We start from the raw sequence: 24,274 nt of genomic DNA, 5'->3' as shown, positions 1-24,274 counted from the left end.
TTAAAGTTGCCACGGCCAGAAAGATAACCCTAAACTAACCATGATTGAAAAAGCAGGCAGGTTGCTCCATTCTGCTGGAAAAAGTTTATTGTCCACTTAGTTTGGGGAGTAGGACTTTACACCTGCTCAGGTGAGCCTAAAAGCCTGACCTCGGGATGCTCACCTTCCTTCTGGGTGCTCACTTGTCCTTCCTCCCCATCCCGCGCAGCTTCTTCACAGCCAGTGGGACCGGCTTCGAGGCCTTCTTCACCACGGAGGGCATGTTGGTGGTGGCTGTTTGCACCAAGAAGGAGTATATGACGGTCGCTTTGCCAGAGATTCTCTTCAACGACGCAGCCTGGGTGAGCGACGGCTGGGCTGGGCAAGTTTGGGGGGGTCCAGGGACAAAATCCAGGGGTCCCCACACAGCCGATGCTGGATATTTGTAGCCGAGTCAGATGCCCTCCGGAGACCTTAGACAACAATTATACTCAGATCGATCGAAATTGTACCGGAGAGGATGGCTGCATTGTCAAACCCCCCCCCCCAAAAGCTACACATTTGGGGTACCCTTTTTTGGGGGGAGGATGCAGGGATATCCAAAGAGGGGGGCCCCAAAAAATCAAGATAGCATCTCTGGCCAATTAAAGACACAATAGAATAATCACAGGATTCGGATCATATATAAGCACGGCTGCCATCTTGACTTTTCTGACCTCTACTTCCTGTGGCCACCTTTTGGGGGGGAGGGGCTTTATTTGGGGAAATCACAGAGAGACCCCTCCCCCTCTAAATCTCTAACCTGCGCTGATCAATTTAAGAACTTTTTAACGGGAATTTTAAACTTTAGAGGGCTAGTTTTTAATGGAGCCAAGAAAATTACAGGTGTTCCTCCACTTACAACCACTCATTTAGCGACCATTCGAAATTGCAATGGCACTAAAGAGACTGACTTAATGACCAGTCCTTGCACTCATGACCGTCGCAGCCTCCCCACAGTCCTGTGATCGAAATTGCAACCTTCCCAGCCATCTTCTGATGAGAAAAGTAAATGTGGGGAGCTGGATTCACTTAACGACCGCATGATTCATTTAACAACTGCAATTTACTTATTTGGAAACTTTATACGACTGCCCACTCACTCTCGACGACCCTGGGCGTCTTGTTTTCCTTAACAACAAAAAGTCGTAAAATCGGGCACGGCTCCCTTAACAGCTGCCTTGTTTAACAATGCAAATTCAGGTCCCAGTTGTGGTCGTAAGTTGAGGCCTACCTATAACAAGATATCACTTGGAGAAGGTATCTCTTGAAACGTATCTGCTTGGATGATAGTTTTCCGAATCGACCCACGTTTTGTCCGTAACGCTTTTCACCGCCTTTCCGTTCTGTATCCGCAACTTGACAAATGTCGCCGTTCTGATGGAGTGAAACCGCCAATCTTTGCTTCCTTTCATTGCTAGCATTGTGTCGACGTCGTCCACATCGTGGGCCGCCGGCTGTTCAGTCAGAATCTGGTGAACATTTTCGTAGATGGGGAGTCCCGGAAAGAGGCTCAGCTGCGTTTCCCGTCCCTCGGTGAGGTACGTTGTCCTCGGGTTACGCCGTACGTTTTTATTGATCTGTAAAAACTGCACCCAGGAGGATGCGGACAGCCAGAGGATCGTTAAAACCAGTCCTACTGGTGACAACTTTAGGAAAGCTGGATCACATTCGTTCCTCCAAAGGGATCTCTAGGACAACTCACCGTGGCCAATTCATTAATGTCCGACTCCCCGTAGGACAATCCAATGCTGTATTAATCATTTCTGTCAGTTACTTTTATTATTTTCATTTTCATCAAAATTATTGTAGCCAGGGGTGGGATTCAGCCGGTTCCAACCGGTTTGGGCGAACTGGTTGTTAAATTTACATCTAGTTCACCAAATTGGTCGTTGAACCGACCAGCTGGTTCCGCCCACCCTGCCCCTCCTCTCCCAGGAGTCTCCAGGTGGCCCATTTTGGGTGCAGGGTCTGTGTGGAGGCTCTGGGAGGGCGAAAACTGGGCCCTTCTGGAAGTTCTACGGAGAACCTCTATGGAGATTCTCAGCCATCCAGGTCATGGTTGTCCCAAAAGTCCTTTTTTTCAAGAAGCAACTGGACTTTCTGGTTGTTGTTGTTGTTTTGAAGGCGTTTTGCTTCTCTGGATAACTATGACCGCGTGACAGAGAAGTTCCATAGATATCTGAAGAAAGTGTTTTTAAATGGTAGCCGTCCGCATCCCTTTCTGGATTTTATAACGGGACATAGAAGACGTTTCACTTCTGAAGAAGGCTTCTTGGATGAGAAGCGAAACGCCTTCAAAGAAAAACCCGAAAGTTCAGTTGCCTCTTGGAAAAGCACCTTTGGGACATCTCCTTCAGGTGTTCTCCAGGTGGTTTGGACTTCAGCCCACACAATTTTGCGCGATCGCTTCAGAGGGATTACGGTGTTGAACTTCTAGTGGTTTGGAGGACACCAACTTGGAAGAAGGAAGGTCTAGAAAATAGGACAAGAACGGACATATTTATACCTTCTGAATGTCCAACTTTTCTCCTCTTCCTTGGCCAGGCCTTCACGTCTTGCTGCATTGGTTCTGCTGGCCATCGGACCACAACCACGTCCACGATCTACTCACCCCCGTCTCACTCTCTGGACCTGGATATCCCAGTGCACCCTTTTCTGAACCGCTCACAGTCCTTCCCGGCGTCTCTGGCTTCTCACACCTGGACCCCCCATCCCGCCCCGGGAAAGCATGGTTTCTACCATGATCGCGGGGACCCAGGACACCGAGTGGGGGATGCCCACCTCTCTGGAGGGCCACTTGGGGTCAGTTGCTATCTTCTACGAGGCACTCCAGCCTGCTCAGGTGAAGGCCCTCTTCTTGGCAGGTAGGAGGAACCGTACGTTTTGTCCACTTCACCCAAGGAAGCTTGAAGGATAGGTAGATTGGACTGATGTTTGGGATGGGGACGTTAGTGGTCCAAACAGAGCAAAACAAGAACAAAGAGGAAAGCAGGAGATAAGGGTGGGGACATGTCTTGATGGAGGACAATCCTCCAAAACTTCAAGCGGAACAGGAGGACCTGCTCCCGTTGCGCTCTGGATTTGAGGACACCAAGTCTTCTTGCTTTGACTTGACATCAAGTCTTCCTTCTTCTGTAGGACCAAATATCGCCTCACCCTTTAAGCCCGAGGGAGATTTTGGGGAACTGAGTAGCAAATTGCTTTTGTACTACACACCCCAGGTAAGGCCAAGTCTGAATTTCTGCACACCTTTGGTCAGCCTCCTCTACAAGGAGGACCTTGCCTGATGTCAGGACCACGTTTGGCCATCCTCAGAGCTGGTCTTTTCCCTTCTTTTTTTCTTCTTCTTCTTCTCCTTTGGTGGTTTTCTAGGCCTGTAAAAGCAACATCTGTCTGGACCTTTCTCCAAACCATAACCTGGATGGGAGGCTGACGGGGCATCAAGTGGTGAACTGGGATGTTAAGGTAGGTGGAAATCCATACTCACGTGTTTGAGGAACCATCTTGGCTGTCGGGAGGAAATTGTCCCCAGCTTCTCTCTGCAACTGTTAGCTCGTCCGTAGGACCAAGTCGGGTCTCCAGGGCAGTTCTGCTACCACCATCCACCCCATTTGGGGGGGTCTTCTGAAGTCCACGTTGTGATGGGTTTCTCAAGTCACGGAGCTTTTGTTTTGGGTTCTGCGCAGGATGTCATCAACTGTGTTGGCGGGATGGGAGCCCTCCTCCCTCTGCTGGACCAAATAGCATCTCAAAAGGAAGAAAGCAAAGAGATCCAGGAGATCCACGATTTGGTGGGCCCAGAGTTGACGTCTTCACAGAGCGCTCAAGGCTTACACATTCCCCTGGGGAAACCTTCAGGTGATAAAAAATCTGCCATCTTGTATGTGTGTGTGTGTGTGTGGGGGAGAATAGCACAGGTGGGCTAGGGAATTCTGGGAGTTGAAGTCCACCCATCTTAAAGCCACCAACACGATTATGAAGGTGATGTCCCTTGTTGGTTTTCCCAACTTCAGAGGGCAAGTTGGAGAAGAATGGAGTGGCCGCTTTTTTACTACTGGTGAAGAACTTCCTGCGTGGTCACCAAGTCAATCAGGAGAGTTTGGTCCGATGCCATGGCCCTGCCATCATTGGAGCCTTGCTACAGAAGGTGAGCATCCATACCCACGTCCGTAGAGGGGGGTGGTCTCATCTGGGTTTCCAATGTTTTGATCTCTGTTTCCCTTCTCGGTTGCTTTATGAACCCAAACATGACCACGTTGCTTCCTGATCAAGAGTGTTTCAACGTAATCTTCTTCCCAACCTCTCATTCTAGTTCTGGATCTCTTTAATAGTCTCCTGACCCTTGTTTTTCAAATTCAGCCAAATCCAGCTAAGGGCTGCCCCTGATGAACTAAATACGGGTAGTTCTTGATTTATGGCCATAATTCGAACCCAATAATTCATTGTTAGCTGGGATGGTCATTAAGTGAGGCCTCACATGACCATATCCAATTTTACAACATCATTTGTTGCCGTTAATAAACAAAACATCCTGTAATTTCAACCTGTGGTTTCCTGCTAGCTTCCCCAGTGTCACGGTTTGTGGGAAGCCAGCTGGGAAGGTTGCAAATGGCAATTGTGTCAACCCATGATACTGAAGCCATCATAAATAACGTACCAGTTGCCAAGCACCCGAATCACAGTGGCCACAGGGACACTGCAACGGTCATAAGTGCAAGGATCAATCATAAGTTACATTTTTTCAGAATTCTCTTAGCAGCTGCTAAAGAAACGGTTGTAAGTCAAGGACTTTGTAGTGTTGCACCATTTATTACTGTTTCCCAAAAACAGAATTGTCCATTGTCAAAAATTCAAGATGGTGCCCCCCCCAACCATTTAATTGAAACTCCTCCCCTTTTTTATAAGCGTCATAACCTACGTAGTTTCAGACACATGATGGTGACCATCATGGTTTAATTTTTCTGAGCCTGCCTGCCACGGTCAGGCTTCCTTTGCCTTCTTTCTCTTCACACAATGTGTTTCCATAACATTCTCTCATGTCGTTTTCTAGTATTTCTCCCTTCTTTGAAACCCAGTGAGTGGAATAGGTCCCACTTTTCTCCTTTCCTGACGTGTGAGATTAAAGATCTCCCAACCAAACCTTGGTGAAGGTCGAAGGACCTCTTGATCCCTGATCCAGCAGGAGACCTGGTCCCGTCCCATAATGATGTGTGGGGCCCCAATTCCTCTTCAACTTCAGTGGGAATAATGGGCATTGTAGTCCTGAGCATCAGTTCCTTGGCGTTAGATCCCACGGGGTTGGGTCTGGAAGAGCAGAAGGAGTTTTGATGGATGGCAGGAAGAAGTCGCAGGAACTCTGCTCTTGGACAGATACGGAGGACACAATCTTCATGTAGATCTTCTTTCCATGTTCCGCAGGTCTCCAGCCAGTTGATGGACATGAACGTCCTCGTGGCCTCCGAGATTCTGATGGAAGAGGTGGCCAACGAAGGACACAACTTCTTGCTTCACCTCTTCTACCAGGCCCTTCTCTTTGACTTCCGCATCTGGACCAACAGCGACTTTGCCGTCCGGCTGAGTAAGGGCCAGGGGGTCTAGATTGAAAGACCTATCATCCTTGTGGAAAAGATTGGTCTTTCAAGAGAACGAGAAGACCCTTTTTTCTACCCGTGGAGCATCACAGAGTCTTTCCATGGGTTGAAATTCTTCCCCAGGGTCAATGATATCCTTTCATTTCCTGAGCCCTAAATTAGCTACTTCCTATGGAACTCCTTTCTTTGGTCAAGTTGCCCCATTTCCATGATGTCTCAAGAGAGACGTGGGTGAAACCACTATCTAAGGAGGACCCTTGCCTTGAGAATAGGATGGGCAGGTGTAGCTCACCTTCCTCCTCAACTTAATCTCTCTCTTTGATAGGTCACATCGACTACCTGTCCAACATAATTAAGGATCACAAACAAAGGATACGGAAGAAATATGGAACGCAGTACATCCTAGATTCCATCCGGACCTATTACGGGTGAGTTAAGAGAACAGTGCAAAGTCCTGGTCAAGGTGTCCCTTCCTCTAACAGAAAAACAGATCCTTTTTTCTCTGTTATGACCCCTTTCCTGCTTCTTCTCCTCAGAACCTACAAGGAGAAGCCGATGGCCACCGATAACCTCCGTACAGTGCAAAAATCCCTCTTCAGCCTGATCCAGGACTTCTTCTGCAGGAACATCTCCAGCGATGAGATGCAAAGCACCATGAACTACCTGGCAGCTGTAAATGATGAGAACCAGGTGGGTTGGGAACCGAACCAAGAACTTGCAGAAGAAACAGGCTGGACAACATCAGGATGCCTGGATGGATGGATGGATGGATGGATGGATGGATGAATGGATGGATGGATGGATGGATGGATGGAGGGACGGATAGGAGGGTGGACAAATAAATCAATGGGTGGGTGGATGGGTGGGTGGATGGACGGACAGAAGGGTAGGTGGGTGGGTAGATGAATGGATAGGTAAAAAGATGGATGGATGAAAGGATGAAAGGACAGATGGATAGGTGGGTAGGCAGATAAATCAATGGGTAGGTGGGTGGGTGGACTGGATGGATGGACGGACGGACGGACGGATGGATGGATGGATGAAGGGACGGATAGGAGGGTGGACAAATAAATCAATGGGTGGGTGGATGGGTGGGTGGGTGGGTGGGTGGATGAAAAGATGGGTGGATAGATGAATAGATAGGTAAAAAGATGGATGGATGGATGAAAGGACAGATGGATAGGTGGGTAGGCAGATAAATCAATGGGTAGGTGGGTGGGTGGACTGGATGGATGGATGGGTGGGTGGATGAACAGGTGGGTGGGTGGATGCATGCATGCATGCATAGATGGATGGGTGGATGGATGGATGAATTGGTAGATGGATTGTGATGGCCTCCCATTATCAGATAAGTAAGCTGTCAACTCATAAAACATTTTGCATACACGTTTTATAGTTGACAACAGAAAGAAGGGGGGAGTTTCAAAGAGCAGGAGGCAGTGTGGAATCGAAAGTACATTCCATTCATACTTTCTTCAGAGACTGATTAGATGACTGAAGCTTCTGCCATGCAAAAATCTAATTGGAGAGCATGTTTGATGACTCTTGGCTATGGACATGTTTCGTTGGAGAATATGAGTTATGATACACCCAGAGGGGTGGGGGGGAAAGCAGGGTCAAGGATGACAGTGAATTACGTGTCCAGAGTCAGCTACACCCAGGTCATGCCGACATGTTGACTTCCAATAAATCCTTTGAAGTTTTGGGGAGTCTGGCTCGAGACTGTTGATTTAATTGGGCTAACTTGCCTGAATCCTGACAACAGCCTGCTTATTCAACCTGCCATCTTCCAGATACATTGGACCTCATCTCTCAGAATTCCTCTCCTGCAGAGCCAAAGGCTAGGAATTTTGGAAGTTGAGGTCAACCATACCTTAGAAAGTTCCCTGTGGAAGGGAAATGTCCTGAAGTATGAAGTCTTGCGTTGGACCGCTGGTCCGATGGAGAGGTCAAATCCCAGGTTTCAGATCTACCACAAACCAAGATCAGCGGATTAACCGTGGGCAACATCTAGCAAGGTTTAACATGATCTTTCCAAGAGGTGCGCCCAGGACAAACCGAGACTGTTGCGTTGAGATTCTGAATAAACCTGGACTTGATATAACAGCAGTTTGTACCTTCTGGTGCATCTCGCAGGTTTGTGGGATCCTGGAAGTGATCCAGAGTCTGCAGAAGAGTTCACCGTGTCAAGATCAGCTCTTCACTTTCCTGTTTGAGCCGGGCAATGTGGAGGTCTTCTTCTCCCTGCTCATCCAACGGAAGTTCTCGGATGAAGTCCGGGAGAGAATCTTCAAGGTAGGAACTCATCTCCATGAGCTTTGGGTATCTCCCTGGGGTTCTGCTCCTCGTGATGGGTCCAGGTGGACCTTCTCAGTTGATGGAGACTTGAAGCCGCTCCTATACGTCAAGGTTGTGGTCGTGTGTGGAGCTCCTGTGTACGCCCGGGGGTGGGAGATAAGCACAAAACCAGCTGTGTTGTGCAGAAGGGTGTGATTTTCTGACCTGAACCAGAATAATAAGAGATAATAATAATAATAATAGGTCTTCTAATCAAGGAGAGAAGCAATTAAGAGAAAATTAAGGAGAAACTCCCTGACAGTGAGAGCGATTAATCAGTGGAACAGCTGGCCACCAGAAGTTGTGGATGCTCCAACACTGGAAATTTTTTAAAAGATGTTGGGTAACCCTTTGTCTGAAGCGGTGTAGGGTTTCCTGCCTAGGCAGGGGGGGTTGGACTAGAAGACCTCCAAGGTCCCTTCCGACTCTGTTATTCTAGTCTATTCTATTTTAGTCCAACTTCTTGCTCAAGAACCTCCCTGGGGTTCTTCGACCAACTGGATCTTCTCAGTCGATGGCCTTAGCAACTTGAAGCCTCTCATATATTTCAAGGTTGTAGTTGTGTGTGTGGAGCTTCTGCGTAGGCACAGGAGTGTGACGTAACCCCATAACCAGCTGTGTTGTGCAGAAGGCTGTAATTTTCTCATCTGAACCAGAATAACACAATAGCTGAGTTATGAAGGACCTTGAGATCTTCAAGTGTAACTTCCTGCTCAAGTTCTTCTACCAGTGATGGAAATGAGGTTGGATCCAACTAGATCTTCTCAGTTGATGGCCATAGAGACTCTCGTACACTCCAAGGTTGTGGTTGTGTGTGTGTGGAGCACCCTATGTAGACGCAGAGTCGGAAAACATCCCAACAGACCACAGCTGCGTTGTGAAGAAGGCTCTTGGTCTTCACCTCTGGGCAGGAAGATCTCCAAACTCTACAGAAAGTTACTCATCTCCTGCTAAAAAACAGCCTCATTGGGCTACCTTCCTAATGCAGGTGGTCCTCGACTTACAACCATTCATGCAGTGACCATTCGAAGTCGCCATGGCATTGAAAAAAGTAACGTCTGACCGTTTTTCCACGCTTACGACCATTGCAGCATCCCCATTGGCCACGTGATTAAAATTCAGATGCTTGGCTACTGACTCATATTTACAACAAGGGTCGTGCGATCCCCTTTTTCTGACGAGCAAAATCAACGGCAGTGATTCACTTAACAGCTGTGGCAAGAAACGTCATAAAATGGGGCAAGGTCCCTTTCACAACTGTCTCACTAAGCAGCATAAATTTGGGGCTCAGTTGGGGTTGCAAGTCGAGGACTGCCTGTACTGGAGACGTCTTTCCCAGCCCAGTGACCTCCAGGGACCTTTCTGTGCAATTCCCATCACGCACAGCCAGCTGGGTGCAATGGGTACTGTGGTTCAGCCTGTCGAGAGCGTTACAGCTGATACCACCATATCCCAGGTGCCCCTCCAGTGCAAACCACGTTGTTATTCTTGTTTGTTTTCGCACAGATTTTGTACAAGTTGCTGAAGTATGAGAAGATCCATGAGCGGTACAAGCACCGCTTGAAGCTGAAGGACATCGGCTACCATGGCTTCATCTCATGCCTGAACGACATCCCAGTTTCCATATTGTTCTTCCGGTGCCTTCTGGAGCAAGTCCTTGGAGCAGGTACCTGCCCAGGGGCCTCTCATAGTTTCTCTGGTGGCTTTGGGGCCTGAAAGGTTCAGGAGAACCAAAACACCATGGTTCGTTGCAGTCCCACTACACATCTCTCCTGCTTGATTGTGAACATCGTGGATCATTCTTGGTCCAATTCTTGGTGCCAAGTAGCTTTCTCCTAACCTGCTGGTCAGTTTCATTGTGAACATCGTGGATCATTCTTGGTCCAATTCTTGGTGCCAAGTAGCTTTCTCCTAACCTGCTGGTCAGTTTCAGATGAGTTTTGGAGCATGGATCTAGAAGGAAAGCGGGCAGGGTCTTGGTTGAGTTCTAGACTTGCTTTGCAGTAGCTAACTAAAGAGAGTTGAACGCTTGCCCATTCTTTGTACTTTCCTAAAGAGGACGTTGTCCTCTCGTGTGACTTGGTTTGAGAGCATAGTGGTTGTCAGAATGTGTGACGCTTTGCATCTCTGGAGAAGAGTGAGCCAGAAGGAGAAACAGCTGAAGCCCACAGTTGGCAATGTTCTCAAATGTGTAGAGACCACCTACAGTAGAAATCCATCAACCCATGGGAGATACCTACACACTGTGTCTAGGTTTCCACCATAGGCTAGACTACATCAAACTTATTCTTCCTGGTTCAAGTATGGGTTGGGAGATGAGCCAGTGGCTTAGCGGTCCTCAACTTGGCAAGGTCTTTTACAAACCTTTCAACATTTGAGATCTTCTGGACAGTGAGGTTTGACTGCCAAAAGAGGTTCCCTGTGAGTAATGATTATTTTTAAGAGGGTCTGTAAATCAGCTAAAACTTTTTAGCTTAAATCCAAGATAAGGAAGGGCTTCCAAGAGTTTTAACAAGGTTGAGAATGAAGGGAGAAGGTCTTTTACAAACATTTCAACATTTGAGATCTTCTGGACAGTGACGTTTGACTGCCCTGTGAGTAATGCTTATTTTTAAGAGGGTCTGTCAATTAACATTTCTCAACCTTGGCCGCTTGAAGATGGGTCGACTTCAATTCCCAGAATTCTCCAGCCAGCCATGCTGGCTCGGGATTCTGGAAATTGAAATCCACCCACCTTCAAGCAACCAAAGCTGAAAAAAACACTGATATGTTGTATTCATCAAATACTAAACACAAATACTTGTGTTTGGTTGACCTGAGGAGCTTAGATGTTGTAGGAACCAGCTGCTTCACATCTGCCCCTGTGGATTGATGGATTTGCGAGAAACTACCTGAACATGATTCTTACGTGTAGGGTGGCAACGACCTGAGAACTTTTGTCTTCATTGTCGTAATTCTTAACTGTTCTTTGCATTTGTGAGAACCCGTCAAACATTTTGTGCTTTAACATGGTTTTGACATAAGGGAGAAGCCGTTTCGATCTTTGTTTTCTTATTCTCAGATTCCCCGAACTACAAGGATCTGATGGCAGTCGTGTACCTCTCCCACCGGGCAGATCTGACGGTCAGACTGGACATCTGCAGGAAGGTATATAGGACTTGGAACCCCTTGGTCCAACGGGAGTGAAACAGGAAGTGGTTTTGAGAGGTCCTTGGTAGTCTCTGAGCTTACTTGTTTCCTTGCAGACATTTCATGACCCAACTAGGGAACATCATCAGGGCTCGAAGGGATTGTATATAAACAGAGAGCAGATTCCCCCACCCTTCCAGCACGGATGATGCTTCCTAGTTGGGTCATGAAATGTCTGCAAGGAATCAAGTAAGCTCAGAGAACACCAAGGACTCCGTAGTTGTCATCCTCCTCCTCCCTGCACACCCCACTTCTTGCGTTGACGATGTCACCTAGTTGGGTCATGAAACGTCTGCACGAAAACCACCAAGTTCAGAAAGCATCAAGGGCTGCACAGTTCCCCCCCACCCACACCCCCATCCGTGCTTCTAGGGATGAATTAGCTTTGATTCACTGCAAAAACACAAGGTGTAAAGTTGCAGCTACCCCTGAAGGCCTTTTCAGCCTCGCCTGGTCGTTCCCAGGCAAACGGTGGACAGATTCCTGTACAACAGGCAGGAAACAATGAAGTAGACAGCTAGGCAGGTGGATCTGGTTGTCCGTGCCTGGCACTGACTCCCTTTCTCTCCCTCTCCAGCTCTTCCACCTCATTTACTCACAGCACGACATGGTGAAGCAGCTGGCCAAGCTGGCAGGCTGGCAGGACACCCTCACCAAGCTCTACGTCAAGGAGTCGTACGAGTCTCGCCAACACAGCCTGTCGAGCTCGGCCAACGGAGCGGACTTCTTGAAGTTCTCGGAGCAGCAGCCCAGCCTGGAAAGGGGGAAAGAGCTGGTGGGCTCCAGCCCCTCGGCCTCTGAACTGCCAGACCTGGACGTCTTCCTCCCCCTGGACTACGAAGCGTCTGACCACGAGCTGTCCGAAGGTTTCTCGGACCTGTCCATCTCTCCCACCAGCCAGAAGAACAAGATCTTCCAGTCGTACGCCTTCAAGTCCTTCGACTCCTTGGAGCTGGCCAGCCACTCTTCCTCCTCCAACATCATGGACCTTCCCGGGCAGGGAGAGGCCCACCCAGGAGGCCCGGCCGACCGCGTCTACCACCCGCTCTCGCCTTTCTCCAATTCCCTCTTTGACCTCGGCTTGGATTTGGGAAGCAGCAGTTCGGCGGCCACCTTGGAAAGTGGCAACCAGACGCCCCTCAGCCTTTCTGGGACCCCGTCCCCTCTGGAGAACTTCAAGCCGTTCCCGGGTTCGAGGGCTCGGAAGAGCTCCAGCTTGTCCAATGTGCTGGATGAGACGAGCTACCAGGAAACGCTGCCAAGCGACAGCATCTCCAACACCAGCAACCCTCAGGTGAGTTTGGATGTCCTCGGGAGGTCTTCTCCCTCAGCGGATGGCCTCGGTTCTTGACCCGGTATTTTGTGGATTTTCCTCCCCATGGGTTCCTCTTTGGCCAGCACCTGGTCCTCGTTTTTATAAGGGCGGTCCTGAGCTTACAACGGTTTGTTTAGTGACAAATGGCACTGAAAGAAGGGACTGATGATGGTTTTTTTCCCCCCACGATCTTTGCGGCGTTCCCACGGTCATGCGGTCAAATTCAGATGCCCGGCAACTGACTCGTAGTCATGATGGTTGCGATGTCCCCTAGATCAGTGGTCGCCAACTGGTGGGCTGGGGACCACTGGTGGTCTATGAGAAAATTTTGGTGGTCTGCAGAGAAATGTCACCCCCAAAGTAATTAATCCAGGCTGTGCAGGAACACAAGGCTTGCGTCGCTTGCACTGTGCACAACATGAGGTAGTGAGGGGAGGGGGGAAAGGGCGGAGGAAGGGAACTTGCCCCACTTGCCCCACGCACCTGGCCTGGCCACCGGGCTGTTTCTTTCCGCTTCTTTCTTCTTCTGCTTTTGGCTGCATGCAAGGAAAGCAGCAGAAGTCTTTCTTTCTCTCCCCCAGATTCCGCCAGAAATGAGTCTTTGGGACCCTGCAAGGCCTCCTGCTCCAAGAGGCTGCCCGACAAAGACTCATTTCTGGCGGAGTTTGGGGAGAGAAAGAAAGACTTCTGCTGCTTCTGCTGCTTTCCTTGCATGAAGTCAAAAGTCTCTCTCTTCTCCCCTGAGAATGGAGCTGGAGACGGGATCCTGCGATCCCAAATAAAGAACGATCGATGGGTAGGAAAACGGGGTGGGAATTTTCCTGCAGACTTTTGGGGGATTTTCCCAGGGTCTCTGGTCCGCGGGATTTAAAATTATGAGTTTGGTGGTCCCTGAGGTCCAAAAGGTTAGCGACCTTGGACTAGATGACCTTTTCTAACCTAAGTTAATGGGGAAGCCAGATTCACTTAACAACGGTATTACTACCATAACAATCTGCCGTGATCCGCATAACAGCCCTGGCAAGAAAGGTCGTAAAATGGGGCAAAACTCACTTCACAAATGTCTCACTTAGCAATAGACATTTTGGGCATAATTGTAGCGACATGAATGACCATGGGGGGTGGGGAGAATGCTGCAAGCAGTTTTTTTTTAAGTGTGAAAAAAAAAAGGTCATACGTCGCTTTTTTCAGTTGGGACTTCGAATGGTCACTCAATGAACTGTTGTAAATCGAGGATTACCTGTGCTCTGTGGGAAGCCAATAAATCAAACAGGTAGGTAGGTAGGTAAGGTAGGTAAGCCAGGTAGGTAGGTAGGTAGGTAGATTAGATTAGATTAGATTAGATTAGATTAGATAGATAGATAGATAGATAGATAGATAGATAGATAGATAGATAGATAGATAGATAGAGATAGATAGATAGATAGATAAAGATAGATAGAGATAGATAGATAGATAGATAGATAGATAGATAGATAGATAGATAGATAGATAGATAGATAGATAGACAGACGAGAGGAAAATGCAGGGAAGTCAGTGTTGTGTTGCAAAGGGGCCCTTTCCTCCAGACAGGTGGAGGCAGGTATAGAGGCAGGTGCGGCTGTTGTGCCTCCGCCTGCTGTCTTGGGGCCTGCAATCCCGCCATCTCATTCCTTCCCGCCCCTAGCAAACCCCGGAGGAAGAGCTCTGCAACCTGCTGACCAACATCATCTTCTCAGTCACCTGGCGGGGCGTGGAGGGCTGGGACGACGTGGCCTGGAAAGAACGAGGACAGGTCTTCTCCGTCCTCACCAAGCTGGGCTCGGCCTGTGAGCTGGTCCGCCCACCTGACGAGATCAAGCGCAGGTAAGGGGAGGGGGGCCCCCACGGGGCAGAGGGGCCCAGGGGAGCCTCCAGGGGAGCATCCAGGGGCTTTAGCGGTTGAATGCCCCAGGCCCTCCGAAGTCGGTGGTTTCCTTGCCAGCGTTTCATGACCCTCCTATGTAGGTAACATCGTCAGTGCTAGAAGGGAGGAAGGTTTCAAAGAGGAGAGGAAAGGAAAGGAAAGGAAAGGAAAGGAAAGGAAAGGAAAGGAAAGGAAAGGAAAGGAAGAAGGAAGGGAGGAAGGTTTCAAAGAGGAAAGGAAAGGAAAGGAAAGGAAAGGAAAGGAAAGGAAAGGAAAGGAAAGGAAGAAGGAAGGGAGGAAGGTTTCAAAGAGGAAAGGAAAGGAAAGGAAAGGAAAGGAAAGGAAAGGAAAGGAAAGGAAAGGAGGAAGGAAGGGAGGAAGGTTTCAAAGAGGAAAGGAAAAGAAAGGAAAGGAAAGGAAAGGAAAGGAGGAAGGAAGGGAGGAAGGTTTCAAAGAGGAAAGGAAAGGAAAAGAAAGGAAAGGAAAGGAAAGGAGGAAGGAAGGGAGGAAGGTTTCAAAGAGGAAAGGAAAGGAAAGGAAAAGGAAAGGAAAGGAAAGGAAAGGAAAGGAAAGGAGGAAGGAAGGGAGGAAGGTTTCAAAGAGGAAAGGAAAAGAAAGGAAAGGAAAGGAAAGGAAAGGAAAGGAGGAAGGAGGAAGGTTTCAAAGAGGAAAGGAAAGGAAAGGAAAGGTAAGGAAAGGAAAGGAAAGGAAAGGAAAGGAAAGGAAAGGAAAGGAAAGGAAAGGAAAGGAAAGGAGGAAGGAAGGGAGGAAGGTTTCAAAGAGGAAAGGAAAGGAAAGGAAAGGAAAGGAAAGAAAAGGAAAGAAGGAAAGGAAAGGAAAGGAAAGGAAAGGAAAGGAGGAAGGGAGGGAGGAAGGTTTCAAAGAGGAAAGGAAAGGAAAGGAAAGGAAAGGTAAGGTAAGGAAAGGAAAGGAAAGGAAAGGAAAGGAAAGGAAAGGAAAGGTAAGGTAAGGTAAGGAAAGGAAAGGAAAGGAAAGGAAAGGAAAGGAAAGGAAAGGAAAGGAAAGGAGGGAGGGAGGAAGGTTTCAAAGAGGAAAGGAAAGGAAAGGAAAGGAAAGGTAAGGTAAGGTAAGGTAAGGAAAGGAAAGGAAAGGAAAGGAAAGGAAAGGAAAGGAGGAAGGAAGGGAGGAAGGTTTCAAAGAGGAAAGGAAAGGAAAGGAAAGGAAAGGAGGAAGGGAGGGAGGAAGGTTTCAAAGAGGGAAGGAAAGGAAAAGAAAGGAAAGGAAAGGAGGAAGGAAGGGAGGAAGGTTTCAAAGAGGAAAGGAAAGGTAAGGTAAGGAAAGGAAAGGAAAGGAAAGGAAAGGAAAGGAAAGGAAAGGAAAGGAAAGGAAAGGAAAGGAGGAAGGAAGGGAGGAAGGTTTCAAAGAGGAAAGGAAAGGAAAGGAGGAAGGGAGGGAGGAAGGTTTCAAAGAGGAAAGGAAAGGAAAAGAAAGAAAGGAAAGGAAAGGTAAGGTAAGGAAAGGAAAGGAAAGGAAAGGAAAGGAAAGGAAAGGAAAGGAAAGGAGGAAGGAAGGAGGAAGGTTTCAAAGAGGAAAGGAAAGGAAAGGAAAGGAAAGGAAAGGAAAGGAAAGGAAAGGAAAGGAAAGGAGGAAGGGAGGGAGGAAGGTTTCAAAGAGGAAAGGAAAGGAAAGGAAAGGAAAGGTAAGGAAAGGAAAGGAAAGGAAAGGAAAGGAAAGGAAAGGAAAGGAAAGGAAAGGAAAGGAGGAAGGAAGGGAGGAAGGTTTCAAAGAGGGAAGGAAAGGAAAAGAAAGGAAAGGAAAGGAGGAAGGAAGGGAGGAAGGTTTCAAAGAGGAAAGGAAAGGAAAGGAAAGGTAAGGTAAGGAAAGGAAAGGAAAGGAAAGGAAAGGAAAGGAAAGGAAAGGAAAGGAGGAAGGAAGGGAGGAAGGTTTCAAAGAGGAAAGGAAAGGAAAGGAGGAAGGGAGGGAGGAAGGTTTCAAAGAGGAAAGGAAAGGAAAAGAAAGGAAAGGAAAGGAGGAAGGAAGGGAGGAAGGTTTCAAAGAGGAAAGGAAAGGAAAGGAGGAAGGAGGAAGGTTTCAAAGAGGAAAGGAAAGGAAAGGAGGGAGGGAGGTTTCAAAGAGGAAAAGAAAGGAAAGGAAAGGAGGAAGGAAGGGAAGGAAAGGAAAGAAGGGAGGAAGGGAGGAAGGTTTCAAAGAGGAAAGGAAAGGAGGGAGGAAGGGAGGAAGGTTTCAAAGAGGAAAAGAAAGAAAAGGAAGGAAAGGAAAGGAAAGGAGGAAGGAAGGGAGGAAGGTTTCAAAGAGGAAAGGAAAGGAAAGCAGGAAGGAAGGAAAGGAAAGGAAGGAAGGTTGCAGAGGTGGAGGAATGGAAGGAAGGAAGGAAAAGGAAAGGAAAGGAAGGAACAAAGGCAGTAGAAAGGAAGGAAGGAAGGGAAGGAGGAAGGGAAAGAGGGAGGGAGGGAGGTTGCAGAAAGGGGGAAAGGAAGAGGAAGGGAGCGAGGGAGGAAAGGAAAGGAGGAAGAAAAGGGTGGAAGGAAGGAAAGGAAAGGAGGAAGGAAGATTGCAGGGAGGAGGAGGGATGGAAGGAAGGATGGGAAAGGAAAGGAAAGAACAAAGGCAGTAGAAAGAAAAGGAAGGAAAGGAGGAAGAAAAGGGTGGAAGGAAGGAAAGAAGAAAGGAAGGAAGGTTGCAGAAAGGAAGAAGAGGAAAGGAAGGAAAAAGAGTAGGGGGAAAGAAGGAACTTCTCCCTTGAGATCAAACCCAGGTGAAGGGAAGGGATCTGGTGGAGAGCGGCCAACGGAAGCTACCAGGGTCTTCTTTAGATAAACCCTGGTTGGATCCACTATCTTTTCATGTCAGCCAGTAGAATATCTGTGCTGTGGACAAAATCTTTCTTGAGGACTTCTGACTTGTGAGGTCCTTGGTACTCTGTGTGGCTGGTGTCTTTCTTGCAGATATTTCATTATCTAACAAGGAACGATATCCGTTCTAGAAGGGAAGGGGGGGGGGTGGTGAGGAAGAGGAGGAGGAGGAGGAGGAGAAGGAGGAAAAGGACTGTGGGGTCCTTGGTGCTTTCTCAGCTTGGTGGTTTCCTTGCAGACGTTTCATGACCGAACTATGTGATATTATCATTGCTAGAAGAGAGTAGGGTTTGTGGAGAAGAGGAGGAGGAGGAGGACTGTGGGGTGTTTCGTTTTCTTGGAGCTTCATTGTTTCCTTGCAAACATTTTTGTAAGCCAGCTAGATAGCGTCATCAAGGCTGGAAGAAATAGTGTACGAACAGAGAGCAAGACCCACTCTCTTCTAGCACTGATGATGTTGCCTAGTTGGGTCACGAAACATCTGCAAGAAAACCCACCAAGCTCAGAGAGCACCAAAGTCTCCCCGAGTTACAAATATTCTCTTCCATCAGAACTTCTGTCCAAATCTTCAGCAGGATACAGTTCAGCGGGGTTTATCTCCAAGGCAAGGGGGGCTTCGGCATAGGGGAGATACTGCAATAGATAACGTTATATCAAAGAAGACGAGGCAACTTCTGGATCCCATAGCTTCCTTCTTGTGTCCTTTCGCAGACACCCCCCACACACACAAGCAGATTCACAAATGGGGGCAAAGGCCTTACTCTTGAAGGACCCCAAACCGCAAGTTGGGGTCCCATTTGGCTCTTTAAGATCCTTCTCTCTGCCCCCACTGAAAAAGCTTTGGCTCCGTCGTCTCCACTGTGGTTCACTCCCCCGGGGAGAGGGTGTTGGCTTTAGAAGCCAAATCGCATTTTTAAAAGAAGCTCAGCCTGCCAAAATATTCGAAATATTCGTCCATCCCTCTGCTGAAGAGAGAGCTTTGGACTCAAGAGATAAGGGGTGAGGTTGGAGAGAAAGGGATCCATGATCTTAGAAGACCAAGGAGTCGATGGCGAGATGGCGCTCATTCCTGGTATGTGAGACTGACTCTGTGTGTGTGTGTGTGTGTGTGTGTGTGTTTGTGTGTGTGTGTGTGTTGGATGGCCTCGTTTTCACACATGAGAAGGAGAGAGATTTGGACTCAAGAGATAAGGGGTGAGGTTGGAGAGAAAGGGATCCATGATCTTAGAAGACCAAGGAGTCGATGGCGAGATGGCGCTCATTCCTGGTATGTGAGACTGACTCTGTGTGTGTGTGTGTGTGTGTGTGTGTGTGTGTGTGTGTGTTGCATGGCTTCGTTTTCACACATGGACATCATCTCACTTGGCTGTGTTTTAAGACACGGCCCGCTGGGGCATAAATGGAACGGGAAGTTGCCTTCCGACGGACCTCTGCCCAGCACCCATTTTCAGCCTTTCCCCTTTCCCTCAAGATCGATTGACGCCTCCTCCTGCTCCCGCCTCTCATTTCTGCCCCCCGCCCTTCCACAGCCTGCTGGAGATGATGATGGAGTCGGCCCTGACGGACCTGAAGGAGAGCACCCCGGCTCTGCTGCCGAGCCTCACCCAGAACGCCCTGAAACTGCTCCACCTCCTCCAGGATTTCTTGTTCTCGGAAGGCCACAACAACCAGGTCCTGTGGAGTGAGAAGGTAGGTGGCTGGGAGCGGCAGACGGTGACCCTCGGTGGGAGGGGAAGGAAGGAAGATTTGCGGGGTGGGCCTCTGAGCTGGGTGGTTCGCTTGCAGGCGTTTCATGGCCTGGCTAGGTAACATCATCAGTGCTAGAAGGAAGGGGTTTGCAGAGAGGAAAAGGATGAGAGGAGGAGGAGGAGGAGGGGGGGACTGTGGAGGTTCTTGGCGCTGTCTGAGCTTGGTGGTTTTCTGGGTAACTAGGTAACATAGAATAGAATTAGAATTAGAATAGAATTAGAATAGAATAGAATAGAATAGAATAGAATTAGAATAGAATTAGAATAGAATAGAATAGAATAGAATAGAATAGAATAGAATAGAATAGAATAGAATAGAATAGAATAGAATAGAATAGAAAATAGAATAGAATTAGAATAGAATAGAATTAGAATAGAATAGAATAGAATAGAATAGAATAGAATTAGAATAGAATTAGAATAGAATTAGAATAGAATAGAATAGAATAGAAAATAGAATAGAATAGAATAGAATTAGAATAGAATAGAATAGAATTAGAATAGAATTAGAATAGAATAGAATAGAATAGAATAGAATAGAATAGAATAGAATAGAATAGAATAGAATAGAATACTTTATTGGCCAAGTGTGATTGGACACACAAGGAATTTGTCTTGGTGTAAATACTCTCAGTGTACATAAAAGAAAAGGTACCTTCGTTAAGAATCAAGAATCATAAGGTCAAGACTCCGGGTCTTCCGGTTTGTCGGCTTCGCGAGCGGCAGGGATTTGCGAAGCTGCGCGATCCTGCCGCGCTAGCCGTTTTGGGGCTCCGACCCAGCCGGGTACGGAGCTAGGCTGCCCTGCAGGGGCAGCTGAAGGTAGGGGGATCCGGAGAAGGGTTTGGGGGTGCTGCAGACTCCCTCCCTGGCCGGCAGAACTCCCTTTTCCCAGGACGGTGCAGCGGCGGTCTGTAATGGCCGCCACAAAGAAGCTGGCAGCCGGGTAAGAATGCGCAGGAGGAAGTGGAGAAAGTGATTGAGAGGAGAAAGTTTTTCTTGGCTCCTAGGACTCTAAGACATATCTAATAAAATTCCTGAAAAGTATGACTTTCTGAATAATACCTGCCAGAAGAGGAAAAAGCGGCTGTGAAGGTGCTGAAAGGATAGCTTTCCCTCTTTTCCTACGGAATAAATAACTGGATATTAAGAAACCTATTTCTTTTAGGTGAAAATTGGTTTTAAGCGATGAGTGGGAAGAGAGAGGATTAAAAAGAAAACATTTGTATGCTAAGATTTGTTGGAGCAGATGCCTTAAGGATTTGAAGACTAGAATATATTGTAATAAGATTTTAAACAGATTTGGACTTTCTTTCTCTTGGATTGATATTGCCCCAGAAGGAGAAAGTGAGAATTCTGCCTTGGTTTGGACTGACTGATAACTTTGGGACTGTTTTATTTTTTTTTATTTTCTTTTGAATATTCTGGTTGTTGTAAGAAGAAAGAAGGGGAAAAGAAAAGAAAAGATTTATAATGGCTCTTTCTGTTGAGGAACTAAGAAAAGAATATGAACAAGCAAAAAAAAAATGGTAAAGATGGTGTGGAAGAAGCTTTCCTTTTCTTAGAAATGGCGCTTATTAATTATCAACAAACATTACAACAGATGAAGACAGCAGAGGAACAAGAAAGAAAGAAAGGAGCCATCTTTAATGAATCTCAGAACTTGATCCAGAAAGAAGGAAGAGAGAAAGAAAAGAAAAGAAGAGAAAAGAAGAAAATTAAAGGACTTAAGGACTTAAGATCTAAAAAAACATTTAAGAAAGGGAAAAATAAGGTGCAAAACCAATATGATGATAGTAAACAAAAGGGAAAAGGAATACGACAGAGAAGGGAAGCTGGCAAGGCAGAGGCTAGAAGAAGGGGGGGTAGAAAGGTTTGTTGGGAGAAGAAAGAAAGGGAAAAGGTGGAGAAAAGCTACAATGTCTTGAAATTAAATGAAAAAAAGAAACTTTTTTTGGATAATGGATAAAGTATAATTTTTTTTAAAAAAAAAGATTTTGCAAGGTACATAAGATGAGATGGTAGTATTGTAATGATTTAAGAGTTGATAAGAGATTAAAATGTTAAAATGTTTAAAAATGATTGGCTTTAAAACTTAATAATAGGGGAGGTTTAGAATATTGTTTTAATTAAAGAGTTTAATAAGACTATGGTATTGATGTTATTATAAAATTTTTATTATAGTATCTTTTTTTAATATTTGGATTTATTGTCTAATTATGTACTTAATTATGTTGGATGTATTAGTTAGATAGAATGTACCAAGCAAAATCGGATTGGGTATTAGATATTATTTTAAAGATTAATTTGATTAACTTAGTGGGGAGATAGAAAGGCATCATACTCTGATTAATGATTTCAGGAGAAACTTATTTTCTTTTTTTTTTTTATAAGGAATGAGACAAAGGGATGATAAAAAATGGACAAAAGATATAAATATAATGATTCAAATTAAGATGATTAATTAAGATAGAAGTAAGAAGTGTGAAATATGTGGGGAAGTTAATATAGAAGGCTTAAAATGGTAAATAAGTAATGATATGTAAGATGAGCATGAATATAATTGAAGTCCATGAAGAGAGAGACACCTGGGTCCAAGTTACTTTCCAAAAAGATTTTTTTTATGTTTTGTGTGTTGTGTGTATATGTCTTTTTGGGGGGAGAATTAGTTAAAAATTGTAGAAATATAGATTGAGAATAATGGTAACTAAGTCAGAAAGAAACAGATGAAATAATAATAATGATATTGAATAAGAATAAAGAGAAGTAAAGAGAAATTGGATAAGAGGTTTTGGTATGTTGTATGGAAATGGTTTAAAACAGAATTATAATTTATCTGACTTGTTAAATTGACAATGAAAAAAGGTTTAAACATGTAATGAATAATGACAATTTGTGTGTTTTAAAAATTAATAAAACTTGTTTAAAAAAAAAAAAAAAAAGAATCATAAGGTCCAATACTTAATGATAGTCATAGGGTACAATCAACAATCAAATCATACTAGGAAACAATCAATATAAATCGTAAGGATACAAGCAACAAAGTTACAGTCCTACAATCACAAGTGGGAGGGGATGGGTGATAAGGAGTGATGAGAAGATTAACAGTAATAGTAGTGTACACTTTGTAAATAGTTGGACAGTGTTGAGGGGATTATTTGTTTAGCAGAGTGATGGCATTCGGGAAAAAACTCTCCTTGTGTCTAGTTGTTCTGGTGTGCAGTGCTCTATAGCATCATTTTGAGGGAAGGAGTTGAAACCGTTTATGTCCGGGATGTGAGGGGTGTGTAGATATTTTCACAGCCCTCTTTTTGACTCGTGCAGGATACAGGTCCTCGATTAAAAGCAGGTGGGTAGCCATTGTTTTTTCTGCAGTCCTAATTATCCTCTGGAGTCTGTTTCTGTCCTCTTGGGTTGCAGAACCAAACCAGACAGTTATAGAGGTGCAGATGACAGACTCAATAATTCCTCTGTAGAACTGGATCAGCAGCTCCTTGGGCAGTTTGAGCTTCCTGAGTTGGCACAGAAAGAACATTCTTTGTTGTGCTTTTTTGATGACGTTTCTGATGTTAGGTGTCCATTTTAAGTCATGTGATATAGTAGAACCTAGAAATTTGAAGGTCTCTACTGTTGATACTGTGTTGTCTAGTATTGTAAGAGGTGGTAGTATGGGAGGGTTCCTTCTAAAGTCTACCACCATTTCTGCAGTTTTGAGTGTGTTCAATGTCAGTTTTCTTATTGTCTTTTTTTGAATGGTGTAGTATTGTACATACGTTTATTTGCAATCATAGATTTTTACAAAATTGAATCTGGTTTATCACTATTGCATCCTTTAAAAAAAAAAGGACAATAAAAAAGCAAAGGAGGGAAAGTGAAAAAGAACACATTCTCCCTAGATAAGCAGGGATTGGCACCAGACAAATATCCAAGCGAAAGCTCTGCCCTGATCAAGGAACTATCGGGGAGAAAACTACTTCTCCCCACCCACACTGGCAGGACAAGCCACTCATAAATAAACAAACATGGAGAAAATTCCACACTATCCTTGAACTACAAATATTCTACTCAACCAGAAAGAAAAGTAATTTCAAGCACTCAGGTTATGGGCATAGCAAAGTAGCCGGCCTTGCAAACTTTCCTGGAAAAAGAGATTTAAAAGCTTTAAAGAGATCTTGCTTTAACGAACCCCCTAATCAAAGAGAAATGGAGGGTCTCTCTGCCTCATTTCTCAAAATTCTGGCTAGGAATTCCTAATTCTTGATGTTCAACTACAGATAGTCCTCGGCTTACGGCCGTTTATTTAGTGACCATTCAACGTTACAATGACGTTGAAAAAAAGTGGACTTAGGAGCCTTTTTCACACTTGTCCGTCACAGTATCTCTGTGGTCACGTGATCAAAATTTGGACGCTTGGCAACTTGCTCGCATTTATGACGGTTTCGGTGTCCCCCGGATCACGAGGTCCTCTTTTGCGACCTTCTGACAGGCAAACTCAGTGGGGAAGCCAGACCCAATTAATAACCACGTTACTAAATGCAGGGATTCTGTGACAAGAAAGGTCATAAAATGGGGCAAAGCTCACTTAACAACTGTCTCGCTTAGCAACAGAAAGGTTGGGCCTCAGTTGTGGTCATAAGTTGAGGGCTACCTGTAATTAAAGTGCGTGTCATTCCTGCATCCTGGACTCTACATTCAGGTTTAGAAGTTCAACTTTGGAGTCCCAGACAGAGGGACCCCGCCACCACTATGAGAAGGGTGGGGAGAGAGAGAGAGAGAAAGGAAGAGGAAGAGAGAAAACAGAGAGAAAGAGAGAGAGAAACAAAGAGAAAGAGAAAAACAGAGAAACAGAGAGGGACAGAGAGAAAAAGAAAGAGAAACAGAGACAGATAGAGGAAGAGGAAGAGAGAAAAGGGGAGAGAAACAGAGAGAAAAAGAGAGAGACAAAAGAGAGACACAGAGGAAGAGAGAAAAGAAAGAGAAACAGAGACAGATAGAGGAAGAGAGAAAAAGGGAGAGAAAGAAAAAGAGAGAGACAAAAGAGAGACACAGAGGAAGAGAGAAAGAAAGAGAAACAGACAGATAGAGGAAGAGAGAAAAAGGGAGAGAAAGAAAAAGAGAGAGACAAAAGAGAGACACAGAGGAAGGGAGAAAAGAAAGAGAAACAGATAAAGAGGAAGAGAGAGGGAAAGAGAGGAAGAGAGAAACAGAGAGAGAGAGAGAGAGAGAAAGACAAAGAGAGACAGAGAGGAAGAGAGAAAAAGGGAGAGAGAAAAAGGGAGAGAGAGAGAGAGAGAGAGAGACTGAATGACTGAATGCAGAATGCAGAATTGAGTCCCTGCCATGGTCTGAACTGA

At 45.9% G+C, this 24,274-nt stretch overlaps 1 protein-coding gene across 1 annotated transcript in view; it reads left to right on the top strand.

Annotated features, from left to right (window-relative positions):
• The window catches only part of NBEAL2 (neurobeachin like 2), an 82,058-nt gene that overhangs the window by 22,935 nt on the left and 34,849 nt on the right, over positions 1–24,274 (top strand). Inside the window, 17 exon segments of the mRNA XM_087948350.1 lie at positions 209–341; positions 1,440–1,559; positions 2,566–2,727; positions 2,729–2,885; positions 3,160–3,242; positions 3,394–3,486; positions 3,708–3,879; positions 4,035–4,168; positions 5,440–5,599; positions 5,938–6,040; positions 6,149–6,302; positions 7,749–7,907; positions 9,456–9,615; positions 11,011–11,096; positions 11,716–12,432; positions 14,120–14,298; positions 18,702–18,861. Coding sequence (XP_087804476.1) covers positions 209–341; positions 1,440–1,559; positions 2,566–2,727; positions 2,729–2,885; positions 3,160–3,242; positions 3,394–3,486; positions 3,708–3,879; positions 4,035–4,168; positions 5,440–5,599; positions 5,938–6,040; positions 6,149–6,302; positions 7,749–7,907; positions 9,456–9,615; positions 11,011–11,096; positions 11,716–12,432; positions 14,120–14,298; positions 18,702–18,861 — 2,932 coding nt within the window.

The sequence above is a fragment of the Notechis scutatus genome, chromosome Z (assembly GCF_049901735.1).
Source record: "Notechis scutatus isolate UNSWTSFEM ecotype Mainland chromosome Z, rNotScu1.2, whole genome shotgun sequence".
Classification (NCBI taxonomy): domain Eukaryota; kingdom Metazoa; phylum Chordata; class Lepidosauria; order Squamata; family Elapidae; genus Notechis; species Notechis scutatus.
The sequence above is the reverse complement of the archived record's forward strand: the minus strand, read 5'-3'. Positions and strand labels throughout refer to the sequence as shown.